Source organism: Leucoraja erinacea, chromosome 1 (genome assembly GCF_028641065.1).
Source record: "Leucoraja erinacea ecotype New England chromosome 1, Leri_hhj_1, whole genome shotgun sequence".
Taxonomy (NCBI): domain Eukaryota; kingdom Metazoa; phylum Chordata; class Chondrichthyes; order Rajiformes; family Rajidae; genus Leucoraja; species Leucoraja erinaceus.
In genome coordinates, this window is record NC_073377.1 from 51,348,420 (window position 1) to 51,365,618 (window position 17,199).

The window sequence follows — 17,199 nt, forward strand, 5'->3', positions numbered from 1 at the left end:
TTTATTAGGAAGTGAAATTTGACAAGCTAGTTTCAATTTGCCTTCTTTGAACAGTGTATCCACAAGAAAACCAGTTTTACCTTCAGAATAGACCATATCTACATTTTGCTTTCTGTATCTTATACAAAGAAATATGTTGCATTGAACAAGGTTTGTTTCTTTGAATGTCAGACCAACCCCTTTTAGAGAGGTGGCATCTTAGCACAAGAGTTTGAGGCCAATGATCCAGGATTAATTACTTGATGTACAACGTCAGGTCAATTTGATGCATCGATTGACACAAGGAAAGAACAAGTAAAAAGAGCGATTTCGACTACAGGTATAACAACAAGGTTAGGATTCATTACAAGTAAATTGTAATTTAGTGTTTAGCTCATTGTCAAGTCTGCATCTAGGGATAAAAGTAGTATTGAAAAAACATTTTATAGAAAGTGAGCACCAGTATATGGATGTATTTCTTTGAATATAATCCTTCATTTCTGTCTGATAAATAGATTGCTGCTCTGCACACAAATAGCTAGTTCTGTTCATTATGGAGATTTTGCTTTGCCTTGCAACAGGGTCATAGCAACAAAAATATTAATTATTCAGTGGATTAAAATGTGATGAGCAAATTTGTGACCAGGATGACTGAAGGCATTGTGCAACAACTGCTCAGTTGGTACAATCATTGCTCAATATTATACTTTTTAAATGCATAATAGCAATGTTGCCCTTCAGCATTAAATGTTTTAGAACTGCGTTTAATGCAAGTTTTACTAATCAAAAATACTATTTAAATTTTCATTCAAATCCATACATTTTGAATTCAAGGGGCAAGTAAATCTCTGCAGGCTTCTTGTAGATAGAAATGTCTTCCAATTTGTGGAATTAAAATGCAAAATAGTTACCATACAATTGGAAACCCACCCAAAAATATAGACCATTTCTGCAAAATGAATTTAAGAACCTTTATTAATATTCAACATGATTTGCTCAGCATTTCAGGTGTGCAAGAGTGAAACTTCAATAAATAATAAATACTCCGTGCTGAATAAATTAAGGAATATGTCCAGCCACAAAATGTGGTACACACGTTTGGATTTTTAGTCCTTTTCCAAGAATACCCAAGTCCAAGCTAACTCAACAGCACAAACTGTGCTTAAAAAAAAAAAAAAAATCTCTTTACAACTTGCAAAGTCCCAGTTACTTTAACTCTCTCTCAACTTCACTTTCCAAACACCTTCTTGCTCATTCGAGTCACAACTCATAATCTTGCTCTGCTGCAACACTGTTGCTCTGCATCGTCCTCAATGCAAAAACACCGACGTTCCTCGGGCAGTCATTTTCCAGATATTCATCCATTTAACTTCAGTCAGGGTTGTAAAATGCATTTGCCTGGTACCAGCCCAGCACACCAAACAAAATACAAGTCCCTCATCACACCTGGTGGATGGTCAACTTGGGGTGCTTCCAAACTGAATGCAGGCTTGGCCATGCTTCTCATTCCAATCTTAATTAAATCGTTGTTGCACCATATTTAATGCATATTCCATTCTAGTACGAAGTTCTTGTGAACATCCAGCCATTAAAAGTGTTGAGAGTTTGAATGTAGCAGAAACTCTATCTTCATTGATATAAGTAAGTAGGTATTCCTCATTGTGATTGCAAATAATAATTTTTGTGTGATCGTGATAAAAATTCACCTGCAATAAAACAAGCCAGGGTTACTCATGATCAATCTCCATCACAGCTAATTATTAATTCATACAGCTTTCATAACCCATCATTAATTTATAACTGCAGCACAAATTAACAAGCTGCTCAGCATTTTCTCACCAAGTTTAATCTATGCATTCTGTTGAGCAGTTGTATAGGGCTCTGGTGAGACCACATCTGGAGTATTGTGTACAGTTTGGGTCTTCTAATTTCAGGAAGGACATCCTTGTGATTGAGGCAGTGCAGCGTAGGTTCACAAGATTGATCACTGGGATGGCGGGACTGTCATATGAGGAAAGATTGAAAAGACTAGGCTTGTATTCACTGGAATTTAGAAGGATGAGGGGGGTTCTTATAGAGACATATACAATTATAAAAGGACTGGACAAGCTAGATGCAGGAAAAATACTCCCAATGTTGGGCGAATCCAGAACCAGGGGCCAGTCTTAGAATAAAGGGGAAGCCATTTAAGACTGAGGTGAGAAAAAACGTTTTCACCCGGAGAGTTGTGAATTTGTGGAATTCCCTGCCACAGAGGGCAGTGGAGGCCAAGTCACTGGATGGATTTAAGAGAGAGTTAGATAGAGCTCTGGGGGCTAGTGGGATCTAGGGATATGGGGAGAAGGCAGGTACGGGTTATTGATTGGGGACGATCAGCCATGATCACAATGAAAGGCGGTGTTGGCTTGAAGGGCTGAATGGCCTCGTCCTGCACCTATTTTCTACGTTTCTGTGTGTTGATTACACATTTTAGTCATTATTTACCAATATGCCTTTGGTTGGCACATGTATTTTCCTGTATTGGCAAGACATCAACTTTACACAGGCACCATTAAGAAACACCATCAATTTGTGTTTCACTCTTCCAATTCCACTCTGATAGCAATAACTACAAATATGTTTTTGCAGTAAGTAAATACTGATGACAGATCAATTCTTACCTGGAATGTGCCATCACTGAAGAGCATCATCAGTGCACGGTCTGATTTCAACCATTGAAGGAGACACAATCTCAATTTCTGTGCATCCACCGAACCGGGCAGATCACCACCCTATGTGGAAAAGGTCAGAGGTTATTTGCTTATCAAAGTGTCATTACCAAAAATAAAAGTGAGAGACAGAAAGTGAAATTATTTACAAAGCTTTAGGAAAGGTTTTAAGCAGCAGAAATCCAACTCAAAATGAGTTTACTAAGATTCTTACCTCCATTAGATTTTCTTCCATGTAGTGTGCAAAATATTTCAGAATAGTCATTTGACTAACAAACTTCTCAGGGATATCAAGTGTTGTGAAGACAGAACATTGTCCTAGCTCTGCATAATAATGGATGGTTCTAAATGAAGAAATCAAGCCATTAGTTACAATTCAGGTTTAAAAATAAATACAAATATACATTTATATTTCTTACAAAATCAAATATAAGGCTGCTTACTTCTTGTCTGCCAACAAGCTCATGTGGGTTCCATTGTTGAAGAGGACACCAACTGTGTGATCCGATAATTGATACCCAAAGCCATACTTATTTGAATAATCCACCCACTTGGTGACCCATTGGAAGGAGAAGTTCGATTGCTGCTTTGGCAAGTGATCTCCTGATGAAGAAATTGGATGCTTAGTAAAGTGCTTCGAGTCAGCAAAATGTCAACACCTAATCTTCAGATCTATACTGAATTAAGATGATTGCAGTAATGCTTACCTTCTGGCATATTTTCCAGGCAGCCCTTTAGTACTCTAGCAACTGTGTCAGCAACACTTCCCATGGTACTGTCTTCAAGCGCTGAAAATATAAATAAGATATTATAGCAATTTTGTACATCTGACATTCAACTAAATGTAGTCATTAAGTTAACACTTCCATCTCCAACTGGAGAACTGTACTTTGCCTTATGTTTAGTAAAAAAGATTAATGCTGCTTTAGGAAATTTATATCTTGTACTTACATTCACTACTACTGCTGCTGCAGCTTCCCAAAGTTCCTCTCACTATCATCCTTATGGAATCTCGAATTTGTTGCTCATTATCCTTCATTGGTAAGGAGGTCTCTGGTTTGACATTGCTAATTGGTGGCTTGCTAGACAACACCAACTCCTGCAAAAAAAGAAAATACAGTTCTGTAGTCCTAGATCTGGTAGATACTTGGCAAGTCTCAATGCAAACATCACACAATTTTTGTGCAAAGTGTGCAAATTAAAATTCAGAATATTAGGACACATTTTAGAAATCAACCTACCTCATCTGATTGACTTTTGTTCAGTTGCTTGCTTAATGATATTTTCTTCAAGTCATTCTTCAGCTTGTAAATTTCATCTGTATCATCCTTTCCCAGTTTGTCTGTTTGCAAAAATAAATCTTGTTACTAACCCACGTTAATAGATTTTTTTCCATAATTGCTCAAGTGCTCTAATCTAGAACAGAGCCTGCAATGCCTTTGGCCAGTCATCACAGCTAATTTTAGCCAATTTACTGCAGAACAAAATATTAAATGTACACTTACTGTGATTGTCCAAAAACTTGGCTTTGTCCTTCTTCCCACCAAACAGGGCTGCAGCTGCCTTTTTGAAAAAGTTCTTGGCAGGGCTGGACAGGTGAAAATCTGGCGCATAATGGCAACAGGTCTGCGACAGTCTCTCAGGTGTAAACCCCTGTAGAACAGAGTTAAAGGTTAGATTTGTGGTCGAATCAAGTTCAGTGCATGTGCAGAAAAGGAAAAGTGAAACATTTAAATCAAGAATTAATCCATAACAAACCTGAGTCAGGAAATCATATTGCAGGATATCATCAAGACTGGGTCGATCTTCTGGATTTTTTGCTAGCATACTGGCTATCAATTGTCTCGCAGATATCGACAGTGATGATGGCATTGTGTATCTTGCTTCCTTTATACATCTGTAGGTTTCCTTTAGGTTGGTCGTTTCAAATGGGGGTCGCCCCAACAGCATGGTATACCTGCAACAAAAATAATTCAACCATTAGCACCTCCCTAGTAAAACCACAACATTAGGTGGCTTTCATTTAATGCAAAAATGATGTAGGTGAACCCATTAAATCCCAAGATGCAATCATTTCAAATAGAAGACTTTGAAGTGGGATACTTACATTACACAGCCCAATGCCCAGATATCAGATTCACAACCATGTCCTTGCTTGTTGAGAACTTCAGGAGACAAATAATTTGGTGTGCCACAGATGGTCCTACAGAGCAAAATGTTGAAGTTATTATCAGTAACTTGCAATTGCTTAACAAGAAAAAATATAGAATCTAAAAATATATTAAATGATGCATCTAGATTATTTACCTGCTCCTTTGCTCCACTGGTTCCAACTTTGCTGCCAATCCAAAATCCCCAATTTTCAGTTCCATTGCCTCATTGATGAAAAAGTTACCTGGAATTAAAAATAAAATTAACAATTAGCTTTTCCAAGTTTCTTTACCTACAATTTAACTTGATCATGACAAAACATGCACACAAAGAGGTCATACCGAGCTTGAGGTCTCTGTGTAGGATCCCTTGGTCATGTAGGCACTTCAGTCCTGAGACGATCTGTCGGAGGTAGTATCGTACTTCTGGTTCTGTCAGCACTTTACGAGCTTTCAGTACGTGAGCCATCGACTAGAATGTTTTAAAAAAGATAAACATTAATCATTGCGCTTCCTCAAAAAAAAAGTTGCTCGTCAAGATTTGAGAGGGGAAAAGTGCGATTACTTACTCTTCGGCTACAATGTTCCAACAGGATGTAAATGTTTTCTTTATCTTCAAAATAATGGTAGAAGCGAACGATATGCTTGTGGTGAAGCGTTCTGTGCAGCTCGATTTCTCGGTCAATCTGAATTGTTGCAAGAAAAAAAACACAGTCAAAAACAAACACGCGTTTCGTCAATTCAGTTTGTTTTGAACCGAAACAGCATTACGATCAGTGGAATTGGAGCTGGCAGCTTGCGGGGTCACACTGATCGACATGCAAACAAAGCAACGCAGGCACCCGCTTCCATTCACGAACAAGGTACCCACCTTCTCTCTCTGGTGCGGCTTGGCCACTCGTGTGTGTGGGATGATCTTTGCAGCATAGACGATGTTCGTTGTCAGGTCTGTCATCTCGTAGCACTTGGCAAAGCCACCCTGAGCAAGAAAACAATTCACATTATGCTCGACTTAGACATTAACAACTTTGAAAAGTATCATTTCATTTATTTTTTTTTGAAACTGGGCTGTTGAAAGTCTGAAAACTTAATAATTAACAAGAGCCCCGGGGCTCACTCGCTGGTTGCAATTTCCGCAGGTGGACAATTCTACGAAGGGTCAAAAACCCCGAAAGGTTCATTATTTCCCTCGCTACACCTGCTGCCTGGTCTGTTGAGTTTTTGCTGTTATTTCTCATTCTACAGAGACGATGCGATCTCGAATTAACTCCTTTCATGTTCTTCAAATTCTGCAAGGACGGTTTCACTGCCGGAGCCAGGTCTTGTAACAGTGTCGCGCGCAAGCCTTTTGCCTTTCATTCGCTCCACATGCACTTTGTATTTACCTTGCCCAGCACTTTCCCTCGACAGTAACATTTGCCAGTGGCGGGGTCAGTTATAATCCGGGACAACTCGGCATTGGTGCAGGTCAGGTCTTCTTGCCTTTTGTTGAAGCAGAGATCTGCAGCTTTGCCGAGAGGCTGCTCGCACATCTTGACGCCTTGCTGGTAAGTGATAGTCCTCAGTAAATCCATTGCTCCTAACAGTGAGCGCTCTCAGTTCTACTCGGAATGAGCCGGAGCATTCAGCCGCGCCGCCTTTTAAACCCTCTCTCGTCTCAACGTCACGATGCGCTGTTGCTGGTGCAGCTCCGCTCCTGGCCATAGGTTGACGGAAACGCCAATCACTCCTTGGCACCCACGCTGTAAGTTGCTCAGAAGCCTGAACACATCAAATAGACGAGGTTGGTGGATGACGGGGAGATAGATGATCAACATACAGAGCAAGCTATAACTTTCATGACAAGCTTTATAAACGCGTGCACTGCAAACCACAACGTTTCCATAGCTGATGAACTTGTTTATATCTAATGATTTGTATTAAAATATGTCATGCATTTATAGTTTTGAACGTTGGAGTCAGAGAAACATGCATAGCCGTTGCATTTTCAACTATAAATCGCATGTGGTTTTATATATAATCGCGTGGCCTTTATTGTTTCCATTTGTTGGTCATTAACTCGGTGCTCTATATTCCAGTATTTGGGCGCATACTTTTTCAATACCGTTATACAAAGATACATATCATAGGTGTTGCAGTTATTCAATTATTTTATCTTCTGAACATTTTCCGTTCCATAAATCCATCTGTTCAAATCAAACTGTTCTTTTGGGGGGGGGGGGGGGGGGGGGGGGGGGGGGGGGGGGGGGGGGGGGGGGGGGGGGGGGGGGGGGGGGTATATTTCCCTAGCAGTTTATTAAACAATAAATTGCGTCCACGTTTTGAAACATGTGATGTTTAAGGTGCAAAGTATTTCCATAGACGCTTGTTCTGCATTGTGTACACGTTTAAATACAAATGCAGTGGGAGGTTCAGACCACGTATGTTTCCATCGCCGCTCGTTTTGCAGCGATACATTGTGTACTTGTTTGAATCCAGATGCCAAATAGACTGTGGTTTTGCAAAGTAAAATCAATTGAAACCTAAATAATTTAATGCTTTTCCTATAAATCCATTCATTGTTAGCTAGAAGATAGACACAGAATGCCGGAGTAACTCAGCGGGGCAGGCAACATCTCTGGAGAGAAGGAATGGATGACGTTCGGGTCGAAACCCTTCTTCAGACCGTTCCTTCTCTCCAGAGATGCTGGAGAGTTACTCCAGCATTTTGTGTCCATCTTCGGTTAAAACAAGCATCTGCAGTTCCTTCCAATGCATTTCGTTGTCTCTGTTCTGTACACTGACAATGACAATTAAAATTGAATCTGAATCTGAATCTTCCTACAAATTGCTAGCTAGACCCGTGCTTCGCGCTTGTGCATGTTATACTGGCTGGCATGCCATACGTTTGTTTTGCCCAACCAGTAATATATGTCTCGGACAAAACCTCTATAAAGCACAAATCTAGCCTAATATTCATTTAGATTAATGCTGGGCTCCAAGCTCCCCATAAATGCACGCAATGTCTATGCAGTTTTCGTTTTCTTTAAGATCAATGTGGTATTTTTTTTAAAGTCTATTGACGTGCGGTAAGGTTTGTGGATTGCCACTCTTTGTGAGAGTGCCGCAGTTGTAGTTTGACACTATAGTCGGAGCAGCAGTGTTCGTGACTGCTGCACAGGCAGATGTAAAACGCTGCTAACTCTAGTCAATTAAAACCATTGCGGACAGCGACACCAGTTGACCCGTGGCTAGAAGCACAGGCTTTGTCAACTCTACGTGGCGATGGGTCCACCGTGAGGATAAATGATACATTGAAATATGTAATTCGTTCAACGCAACACATGTAGAAAGCTGCAGGGTGCATCAATACAAACTCTTAAGCTCCGCGTCTTAAGCTCCGCGTTTAAGGCAGATAAAAGTCCCAGTTGCTTGGTGGCTTGAGGCGGTGGGGATGTCAAAGGGAAACAACGACAGTAGAAGGAACAGGTTGAATTACTGAAACCCGGGACATTGTTGCGAGGAGCTGATCCTGAGACCATTCCGGTCCCAGCGTTCAGCCCTTCAAGTTGCACCGTAACCGTAACTGGTTGCACGGCTGCCTTTCAGCTCCAGTGACCCGGGTTCAATCCTGACCTCGGGTGCTGTCTGTGTGGAGCTTGCACTTCTCGCTGTGACTGTGTGGGTTTCCTCCCACAAAGCATAGATGTTCATAAATTCGTAAGTGATTCGGAGCAGAATTAAGCCATGCGGCACATCTAGTCTACTCCGCCATGGCTGATCTATCTCTCCCTCCTACCCCCATTCTTCTGCTTTCTCCCCTTAACCCCTGACACCCGTACTAATCAATACTCTATCCATCTCTGCCTTAAGAATATCCATTAACGGCAATGAATTCCACAGATTCACCACCCTCTGACTAAATACATTCCTCCTCATCTCCTTCCTAAATGGACGTCCTTTAATTCTGAGGCTATGACCTCTGGACCTGGACTCTCCCACTGGTGGGAACATTCTCTCCACATCCATTCTATCCAGGCCTTTCATTATTGGCTCAGAACCACTATGTTCTGAACCAGCCACTGCACATTAGAGGCAATATCCAATATATGTATTTTTTTTAAAGGGATGATCATGACAAAGAATATCGTTGTAAGAAAATAAAACAGCGGGAATGGGAGAACTGGGAGTGTTTTGCTGGTAATCTGCAAGGACTTGATGAGCCAAATTACCTCCTCCTTTGTGTGGAGGAAGGAACTGCAGATGCTGGTTTACAGCGAAGATAGACACAAAATGCTAGAGGGAAGGAATGGGTGACATTTCTTCAGACAAGGGGTCTTGACCGGAAACATCACTCATTTCTCCTCTCCAGCGATGCTGCCTGTCTTGCTGAGTTACTCCAGCGTTCGATGTGCTCCAACGTGACATCAGTATGTTGCATCTAAAATAAATACTTTTCTCTGTGGAACAGCTCCATCTAGTGGGAAAGTAAGAAACTGATTGCTTTGTGTAGCAGAGCAGTGCAAAAGTAATGTGGCTGCATCTCATCTGTGATCAAAGTTTGTTCCTGTTCGACGGTATTGTCTTTATGGAGTGTGCATGTCACACTGTGACCACGTAAGTTTACCCTGAATGCTCTAGTTTACTCCCACACTTCTGGTTAGCTTTAAGTTTATTATTGTCAGGAAAGCGAATGACATGTTGGCCTTTATAACAAGAGGTGTTGAGTATAGGAGCAAAGATGTCCTTCTGCAGTTGTACAGGGCCCTAGTGAGACCACACCTGGAGTATTGTGTGCAGTTTTGGTCTCCAAATTTGAGGAAGGACATTTGTGCCATTGAGGGAGTGCAGCGTAGGTTCACGAGGTTAATTCCTGGGATGGCGGGACTGTCATATGTTGAAAGAATGGAGCAGCTGGGCTTGTATACTCTGGAGTTTAGAACGATGAGAGGGGATCTTATTGAAACATATAAGATTATTAAGGGTTTGGACACGTTAGAGGCAGGAAACATGTTCCCGATGTTGGGGGAGTCCAGAACCAGGAGCCACAGTTTAAGAATAAGGGATAAGTCATTTAGAACAGAGATGAGGAAACACTTTTTCACACAGAGTTGTGAGTCTCTGGAATTCTCTGCCTCAGAGGGCGGTGGAGGCCGGTTCTCGGGATACTTTCAAGTGAGAGCTAGATAGGGCTCTTGAAGATAGCGGAGTCATGGGATATGGGGAGAATGCAGGAACGGGGTACTGATTGTGGATGATCAGCCATGATCACATTGAATGGCGGTGCTAGCTTGAAGGGCCGAATGGCCTACTTCTGCACCTATTGTCTATTGTGTACCAGGGAAATGATTTGTTTTGCATGCAAAGATAGACACAAAATGCTGGAGTAACTCTGCGGGACAGGCAGCATCTCTGGATAGAAGGAATTGGTGAGTTTTCGGGTCGAGACTCTTCTTCAGACCCTTGCTATCCAATTAGATTAGATAATTACATAAAATCAATCAAGTCAAACTCAAGCACAATAGGTAGAACACAGAGTGCAGACAATTGTTCTCAGCATTGTAGTGCACCAATTCCATAGACAAAGTCCAATGTCTGTAGTGGGGTAAGGGTGAGTGGCCATTGCAAATCCCCCCTAGGTGGGTGGTGGGAAAATCAGAGGGGAGTTAATGTGAGAATTTCATTGTTCTGCCTGGGACCCATGCCAATAAAACACTCTTGATTCATGACTCTTGACTTTCTTGAACACCTGAGAGAGAATCGCTTGGAGTGAAATAGGGGAGGAATCAGATGGTTGTTATCGAGCTAAAGGGCCCATTGTACTCCCTCTCTGTCATAACGAAGTAAGTTGGATGCACATAGAACTACATGAAATCAGCTCCCCCCTCAGCCACTGGAGGCTCGGCTTTCTGACCCACATGCCACAATCAGTGCGGATAGATGTCAACAGTTCCACCATAATAATTCTACAAAGTTGCAGATGACATGTGGTGGGTCAAATCGCAAACAATGTCGAGGTGGTGTGCAGGAAGGAGATAGGGAACTTAGTGTCAAAGTGCCAGGAGAATAATCTCTGCCTCAATGTCAGCAAGACAAGGAGCTATTTATTGACTTAGAGAAGCATGGTTGAGTATATGGCGGCAATCAATTGGTTGAGAGCTGCAAGTTCTTTGGTGTTAATATTACAAACAATCTGTTGTGAACTAATCGCATTGATGTGACAGTCCAAAAGCCACGTCAACGCCTCTACTTTCTCAGGAGACTGTCTCCAGTGACCCGTACAAACTTTTACAGATGCACCATAGAAATAATACTGTTGGGTTGCATCATAATTTAGTTTGGGCAAGATGCACTGCCATCCTGAGAACTACATCCTGCTCTCTGTATCTTCACTTTTAATGATTTGGCAAAGGGAATTAGGAGCATCACTAGCAAGGTTGCGGATGACAGAAAGCTGGGTGGCAGTGTGAACTGTGAACAGGATGGTAGGAGGTTGCAGGGCGACCTGGACAGGTTGAGTGAGTGGGCAGATGCGTGGCAGATGCAGTATAATATAGATAAATGTGAGGTTATCCACTTTGGCGGCAAAAACAAGGGGGCAGATTATTATCTCAATGGGGTTAGGTTAGGTAAGGGGGAGGTGCAGCGAGACCTGGGTGTCCTTGTACACCAGTCACTGGAAGTTGGCATACAGGTACAGCAGGCAGTGAAGAAAGCTAATGGAATGTTGACCTTTATAACATACAGTTTTGGTCTCCTAATTTGAGGAAGGACATCCTTGTGATTGAGGCAGTGCAGCGTAGGTTCACGAGATTGATCCCTGGGATGGTGGGACTGTCATATGAGGAAATATCAAAGAGACTAGGCTTGGATTCACTGGAGTTTAGGATGAGGGGGGATCTTATAGAAACATATAAAATTATAAAAGGACTGGACAAGCTCGATGCAGGAAAAATGTTCCCAATTTTGGGCGAGTCCAGAACCAGGGGCCACAGTTTTAGAATAAAGGGGAGGTCATTTAAGACTGAGGTGAGAAAAAACGTTTTCACCCAGAGAGTTGTGAATTTATGGAATTCCCTGCCACAGAGGGCAGTGGAGGCCACGTCACTGGATGGATTTAAGAGAGAGTTCGATAGATCTCTAGGGGCTAGTGGAGGTAAGGGATATGGGGAGAAGACAGGCATGGGTTATTGATAGGGGACGATCAGCCATGATCACAATGAATGGCGGTGCTGGCTCGAAGGGCCGAATGGCCTCCTCCTGGACCTATTTTCTATGTTTCTATGTTTTGCTCTACCTATTATACTTGGGTTTGACTTGATTTTATTTCTGAATAGTATTATCTGATCTGATTGGGTAGCATGCAAAACCAAGACCACCACTGTACTATTACAATAATAAACCTAATCTAAACCTAAGGCCCATTTACCATGACTCCTATGTATTTATCTCTTTGAAACATTTCTGAAAAGTCACCATCAAATAAGCCAATGAGTGTGGGATCAATGAAGAAGATTAGAATGTTGACTTCTCATGGACGAAAAGTTTATAACTGAGGATCTATCTGTGGAAGATGAATCCTGGAGCATGAATGTAATTTTTTTTTAAACCAGCACATTGAAAAACAGGCCAAAGAACAGACTATGCTAGACTTTGTATTATGCAACAAGAAAAAAATCACAATTTTGTTATGCATGGTCCTTTAGGTAAGAGTGACAATATAATGATAGAATTATTTACTGAAAATGGAATCAAAACTCTAGGGTAATGAATCCAAACGGTGCATGATAAATTGATGCTGGATAGGCAATGGTTAATATTTAGATAATATATCCATGAATCACAACAATTATTCATTCCTGTCTGGCACCTAAATCAATCAGAAGAAAGGTTTCAACCACGCCCTACAAAATAAATTAGGGATATAATGGAGTTAGAAACATAGAAAATAGGTGCAGGAGTAGGCCATTCGCCCTTCGAGCCTGCCTGCACCGCCATTCAATATGATCATGGCTGATCATCCAACTCAGTATCCTGTACCTGCCTTCTCTCCATACCCCCTGATCCCTTTAGCCACAAGGGCCACATCTAACTCCATCTTAATTATAGCCAATGAACTGGCCTCAACTACCTTCTGTGGCAGAGAATTCCAGAGATTCACCACCCTGTGTGAAAAATGTTTTTCTCATCTCAGTCCTAAAAGATTTCCCCCTTATCCTTAAACTGTGACCCCTTGTTCTGGACTTCCCCAACATCGGGAACAACCTTCCTGCATTTAGCCTGTCCAACCCCTTAAGAATTTAAGTTTTTTTAAGTTTAATAATAAGCTTGCAGGGAGCATAGATACTGACTGATAGCTTCTGCAGGTTTGTGAAGATAAAAAATTCAGTGAAATCAAAGGTGATTCTTCCACAGCTAGAAGTCGAAAAACTATAATTAGGAACAAAGTAACAGCAGGACAATTAACCACATACTTGTGTTCTATTTTTACAAAAGAACATGTTAAGGAATCAAGGATTTAGAGAAAGGGATGTACTGAAGAAAATCAGAATTAGTAGGGAATTTAGGCTAGGAAAATTAACAGGTTTGACTAACCTTCAGGGTCTGGTAAACTACACCCAAGAATATCACTCGCTTTCTGCTCGCTCCCCCTCCCCACATATGGAACATGGATAAAGTTTCCCTGATCCTCATCTTTCACCCCACCAGCCTCCACATCATTCTCCAACATTTCCACCACCACAATGTAATGCCACCACAGTTTGCAGAGGCCGCTCCCTTATCAACTCCTTGGATTGCTCATCCCTTCCCAGGATCAGGAAGAACCATGCAACTCCCCAGCGGTACTGCTGCTTCCCTGCAACTGTTGGAGATCGGATAACACCTGTCTCTATACGCGGGTCCTCCCTCACATCGCAACCGATCCGAGTTGCAGCTCCTTCCACTGCCCCGCGCGGCTTGGTGTGGGACTCTGCAGCGCACGCCGGGGGCTTCATGTGCACCTCCTCGTGGTCTAATCTCATCGCCAGCCGGGGGCTGACTGCATGGGGGGGGGGGTGTTCCTATTGTTTAGCCTTCCTCCGATGTGATGGATGTTTTTGCATGAGCAAGATGGCTGCACGGCAGCTTAGACTAAAGTATCTTGACTGATCTTGATCTTGATGTAAATGCCACCAAATAGACCTCTCCCTTTACTCCTTGGTTTGCTCATGGTTCGCCAACTCCCCAGGCCCACGGCAACTGCCACCTTTGCTACTCATCCAGCATTTCATAGAAGCATAATCTCAACCATTGGCCCTTCGATCAAAATGGTTATGGCTGATCATCCAAAATCAGTACCGTGTTCCTGCTTTTTCCCCCATATCCCTTGATTCCTTTAGCCCTAAGAGCTAAATCTAACGACCTCTTGAAAACATCCAGTGGATTGGCGTCCATTGCCTTCTATGTCAGTGAATTTCACAAATTCACAACTCTTTGGGTGGAATGGATTTCCTCATCTTAGTCCAAAATGGCCTAAACTTATTCTTAAACTGTGGCCTCTTGTTCTGGACTCTCCCAACATCTGGAACATTGTTTCAACTTCAACTTCAATTTCATTTTCAACTTCCTTTCCCATTCCCAAATCGACCTTTACGTCCAGGACCTCGTCCACTGCCTGAGAGAGCTCACACGCAAAATGGAGGAACAGCACCTCATATTCCACTTGGGTAGTTTACAACCTAAAGGCATAAACATTGAATTCTATAATTTTTGATAATTAACTTCCAAACAACCCCCTTTATTTTTTCTTCTTCCTTTCCCACTCTTCCCTGTATGTCACCTGGACTCATGCCCATTTCTCAACGTCACCCTCCTCCTGCACCTTATTCCTTTCTCTGGCTTCACAATTTGCAATTCTTTTATATTTATCTCACACCTTTTGTCCTTTTTATCTCTGGCCTTTATCCAACTATCTGCCTTTCAAAACCCCCTTTCACCTGCATCCCCCTATCACCCCACAGAGACCGTTCCCTCTGAAACTCCCTGGTCAACTCGTCCCTTCACACCCAAACCACCCCCTCCCCAGGTACTTTCCCATGCAACCACAGGAGATGCAACACATGACCCTTTATCTCCCCCCTCGACTCCCCCCAAGGACCCACACAGACTTTCCAGGTGAGGCAGAGCTTCACTTGCACTTCCACCAACCTCATCTGTTGTATCCGCTGTTCTAGGTGTCAACTTCTCTACATCGGCGAAACCAAGCGCAGGCTTGGCTATCGTTTCGCTGAACACTAAGACTCAGTCCATCTTAAACTACCTGTTCTCCCGGTGGCTCAGCACTTCAACTCCCTCTCCCATTCCAAATTTGACCTTTCTGGCCTGGGCCTCCTCCATTGTCAGGGTGAGGCCCAGCGCAAATTAGAGGGGCAGCACCTCATATATCGCTTGGGTAGTTTACACCCCAGCGGTATGAACATTGACCTCTACCTTCAGATAGCCCTTGCTTTCTCTCTCCATCCCCTTCCCCTTCCTAGTTCTCCCCCTAGTCTTACTGTCTCCGCCTACATTCTATCTTTGTCCCGCCCCCTCCCCAGTCTGAAGAAGGGTCTCGACCAGAAACGTCACCCATTCCTTCTCTCCAGGGATGCTGCCTGTCCCGTTGAGTTACTCCAGCATTTTGTCTCTTCCCCCTGTCATTCGACAGGTTTTGTCCTGCCCCACCTCTTCCAGTTTTTTCCCGTCACCGCAATGTCTGAAAAAAAAACCCCAACCCAAAACATCACTTATTTATTTTCTCTAGAAATGCTACTGAGCTACTCCAGCATTCTTTATACATTTTTTAAGAAATCTATAGTTTCTTGAGGATGTTACTGCTAGAATCGGTAGCCAGTGCTCGTGGTGTATTTGGACTTTCAGAAGATAATTCGTAAGATCCCACCCAGAAGAGGTGCGCATATTTAAAACAAATGGGATTTCGGGATTATAGACCGACACAAACTGGGAATCAGTTGACAGGTAGAAAACTGCAGATACATTATCACTAGGTTACACTCTCAGGATGCTCAGGTGTGTGTTTCAGAGGGAGTGTGATCAGATACCTTATGTAAAGGTGCATTTGAATTTTTGCCAGGTCAATTCCTTGTATAAGAGTAAAACTTTAATAAGTATATGTAACTTGCCTTCAAGTTAAATAGAAAGCTGTTAGTTGCAAACATTTTGTCATCTAGTCTCTAAGAAGTGTCATTACTGCACATGAAAAATCAAAGAGAAAATGCAGATCTACAAAACAGAAACTGCCTTGTTTTGCTAGGTTATGAAGCCTAATAGTCTGCCAACTTTGACAATCACTTGGGAATGACGTTAAAAAAACATCGGTGCCAACAACTGTGGAAAAAGAAATGGTCAACATTTCAGGACTGCAACCATTCGTCAGAACTTGTTCCAGGTTTGTCCTTTTTTTGTTTCAATTCTGTAGCCTAACAGAGATTTTTGAGTCATGTTTTGTTTTTTAATTGATTTAAATCCTGTGAATGTTTTCTGGGTGTCCACCCTCAGCTTCCTCAAAGTTGGCAAACCTTAATGCTCCAACTTATCAATGGATCATTGTCTGTCATAAGAGGTGATATGCTTTTAGTTAGTTGATTAATTTTGAAGTACTGGAGGTTGATTAAGTTGAAGTACTGGAGGACAGATGATCTAAGGGGGTAGAAGAACTGAAATAAATTTTCATTAGGCGAGAAATAGTGTTGGGTAGGCTATTGGGACTGAAGGATGATAAATCCCCTGGACCTGATGGACTGCATCCCAGGGTCCTCAGGGAGGTGGCTCTTGAAATAGTGGACGCATTGATGATCATTTTCCAATGTTCAATAGATTTAGGATCAGTTCCTGTGGATTGGAGGATAGCTAATTTTATCCCACTTTCCAAGAAAGGAGCGAGAGAGAAAACGGGGAATTACAGACCAGGTAGCCTGACTTCGGTGGTGGGAAAGATGCTGGAGTCATAATGGGGCATTTGGATAGCAGTAAAGGATTAGTCCAAGTCAACATGGATTTATGAAAGGGAAATCATGCTTGACTAATCAAGAATTTTTTGAGGATGTGACATGTAAAATGGATGAAGAGGTGCCAGTTGATGTAGTGTATCTAGACTTTCGGAAAACCTTTGATAAGGTCCCGCACGGGAGACTGGTGACTAAAATTAGAGCACATGGTATTGGCAGTAGGGTGTTGATGTGTATAGAAAATTGGTAGGCAGACTGGAAGCAAAGAGTAGGAGTGAACGGGTCCTTTTCAGAATGGCAGGCAGTGATGAGTGGAGTGCCGCAAGGCTCAGTGTTGGGGCCGCAACTGTTTACCATATATATTAATGATTTGGAAGAGGGAATTAGAAGCAACAC

The 17,199-nt window shown here is 42.3% G+C and overlaps 1 protein-coding gene across 1 annotated transcript; it reads right to left on the reverse strand.

Moving 5' to 3' along the window:
* Positions 1-936: 936 nt before the first annotated feature.
* Positions 937-6,468, reverse strand: plk2b (polo-like kinase 2b (Drosophila)). The gene is made up of 15 exons (XM_055634671.1): positions 6,223-6,468; positions 5,709-5,816; positions 5,407-5,523; positions 5,180-5,309; positions 4,995-5,082; positions 4,795-4,890; positions 4,446-4,644; positions 4,193-4,340; positions 3,929-4,029; positions 3,639-3,786; positions 3,395-3,475; positions 3,131-3,290; positions 2,902-3,031; positions 2,640-2,750; positions 937-1,685 (listed from the first exon to the last, which is right to left on the reverse strand). The coding sequence occupies exons 1-15, from the start codon at positions 6,409-6,411 to the stop codon at positions 1,494-1,496; spliced, it is 1,998 nt and encodes a 665-aa protein (XP_055490646.1). The 5' UTR covers positions 6,412-6,468; the 3' UTR covers positions 937-1,493.
* Between the last annotated feature and the right edge of the window lie 10,731 nt (positions 6,469-17,199).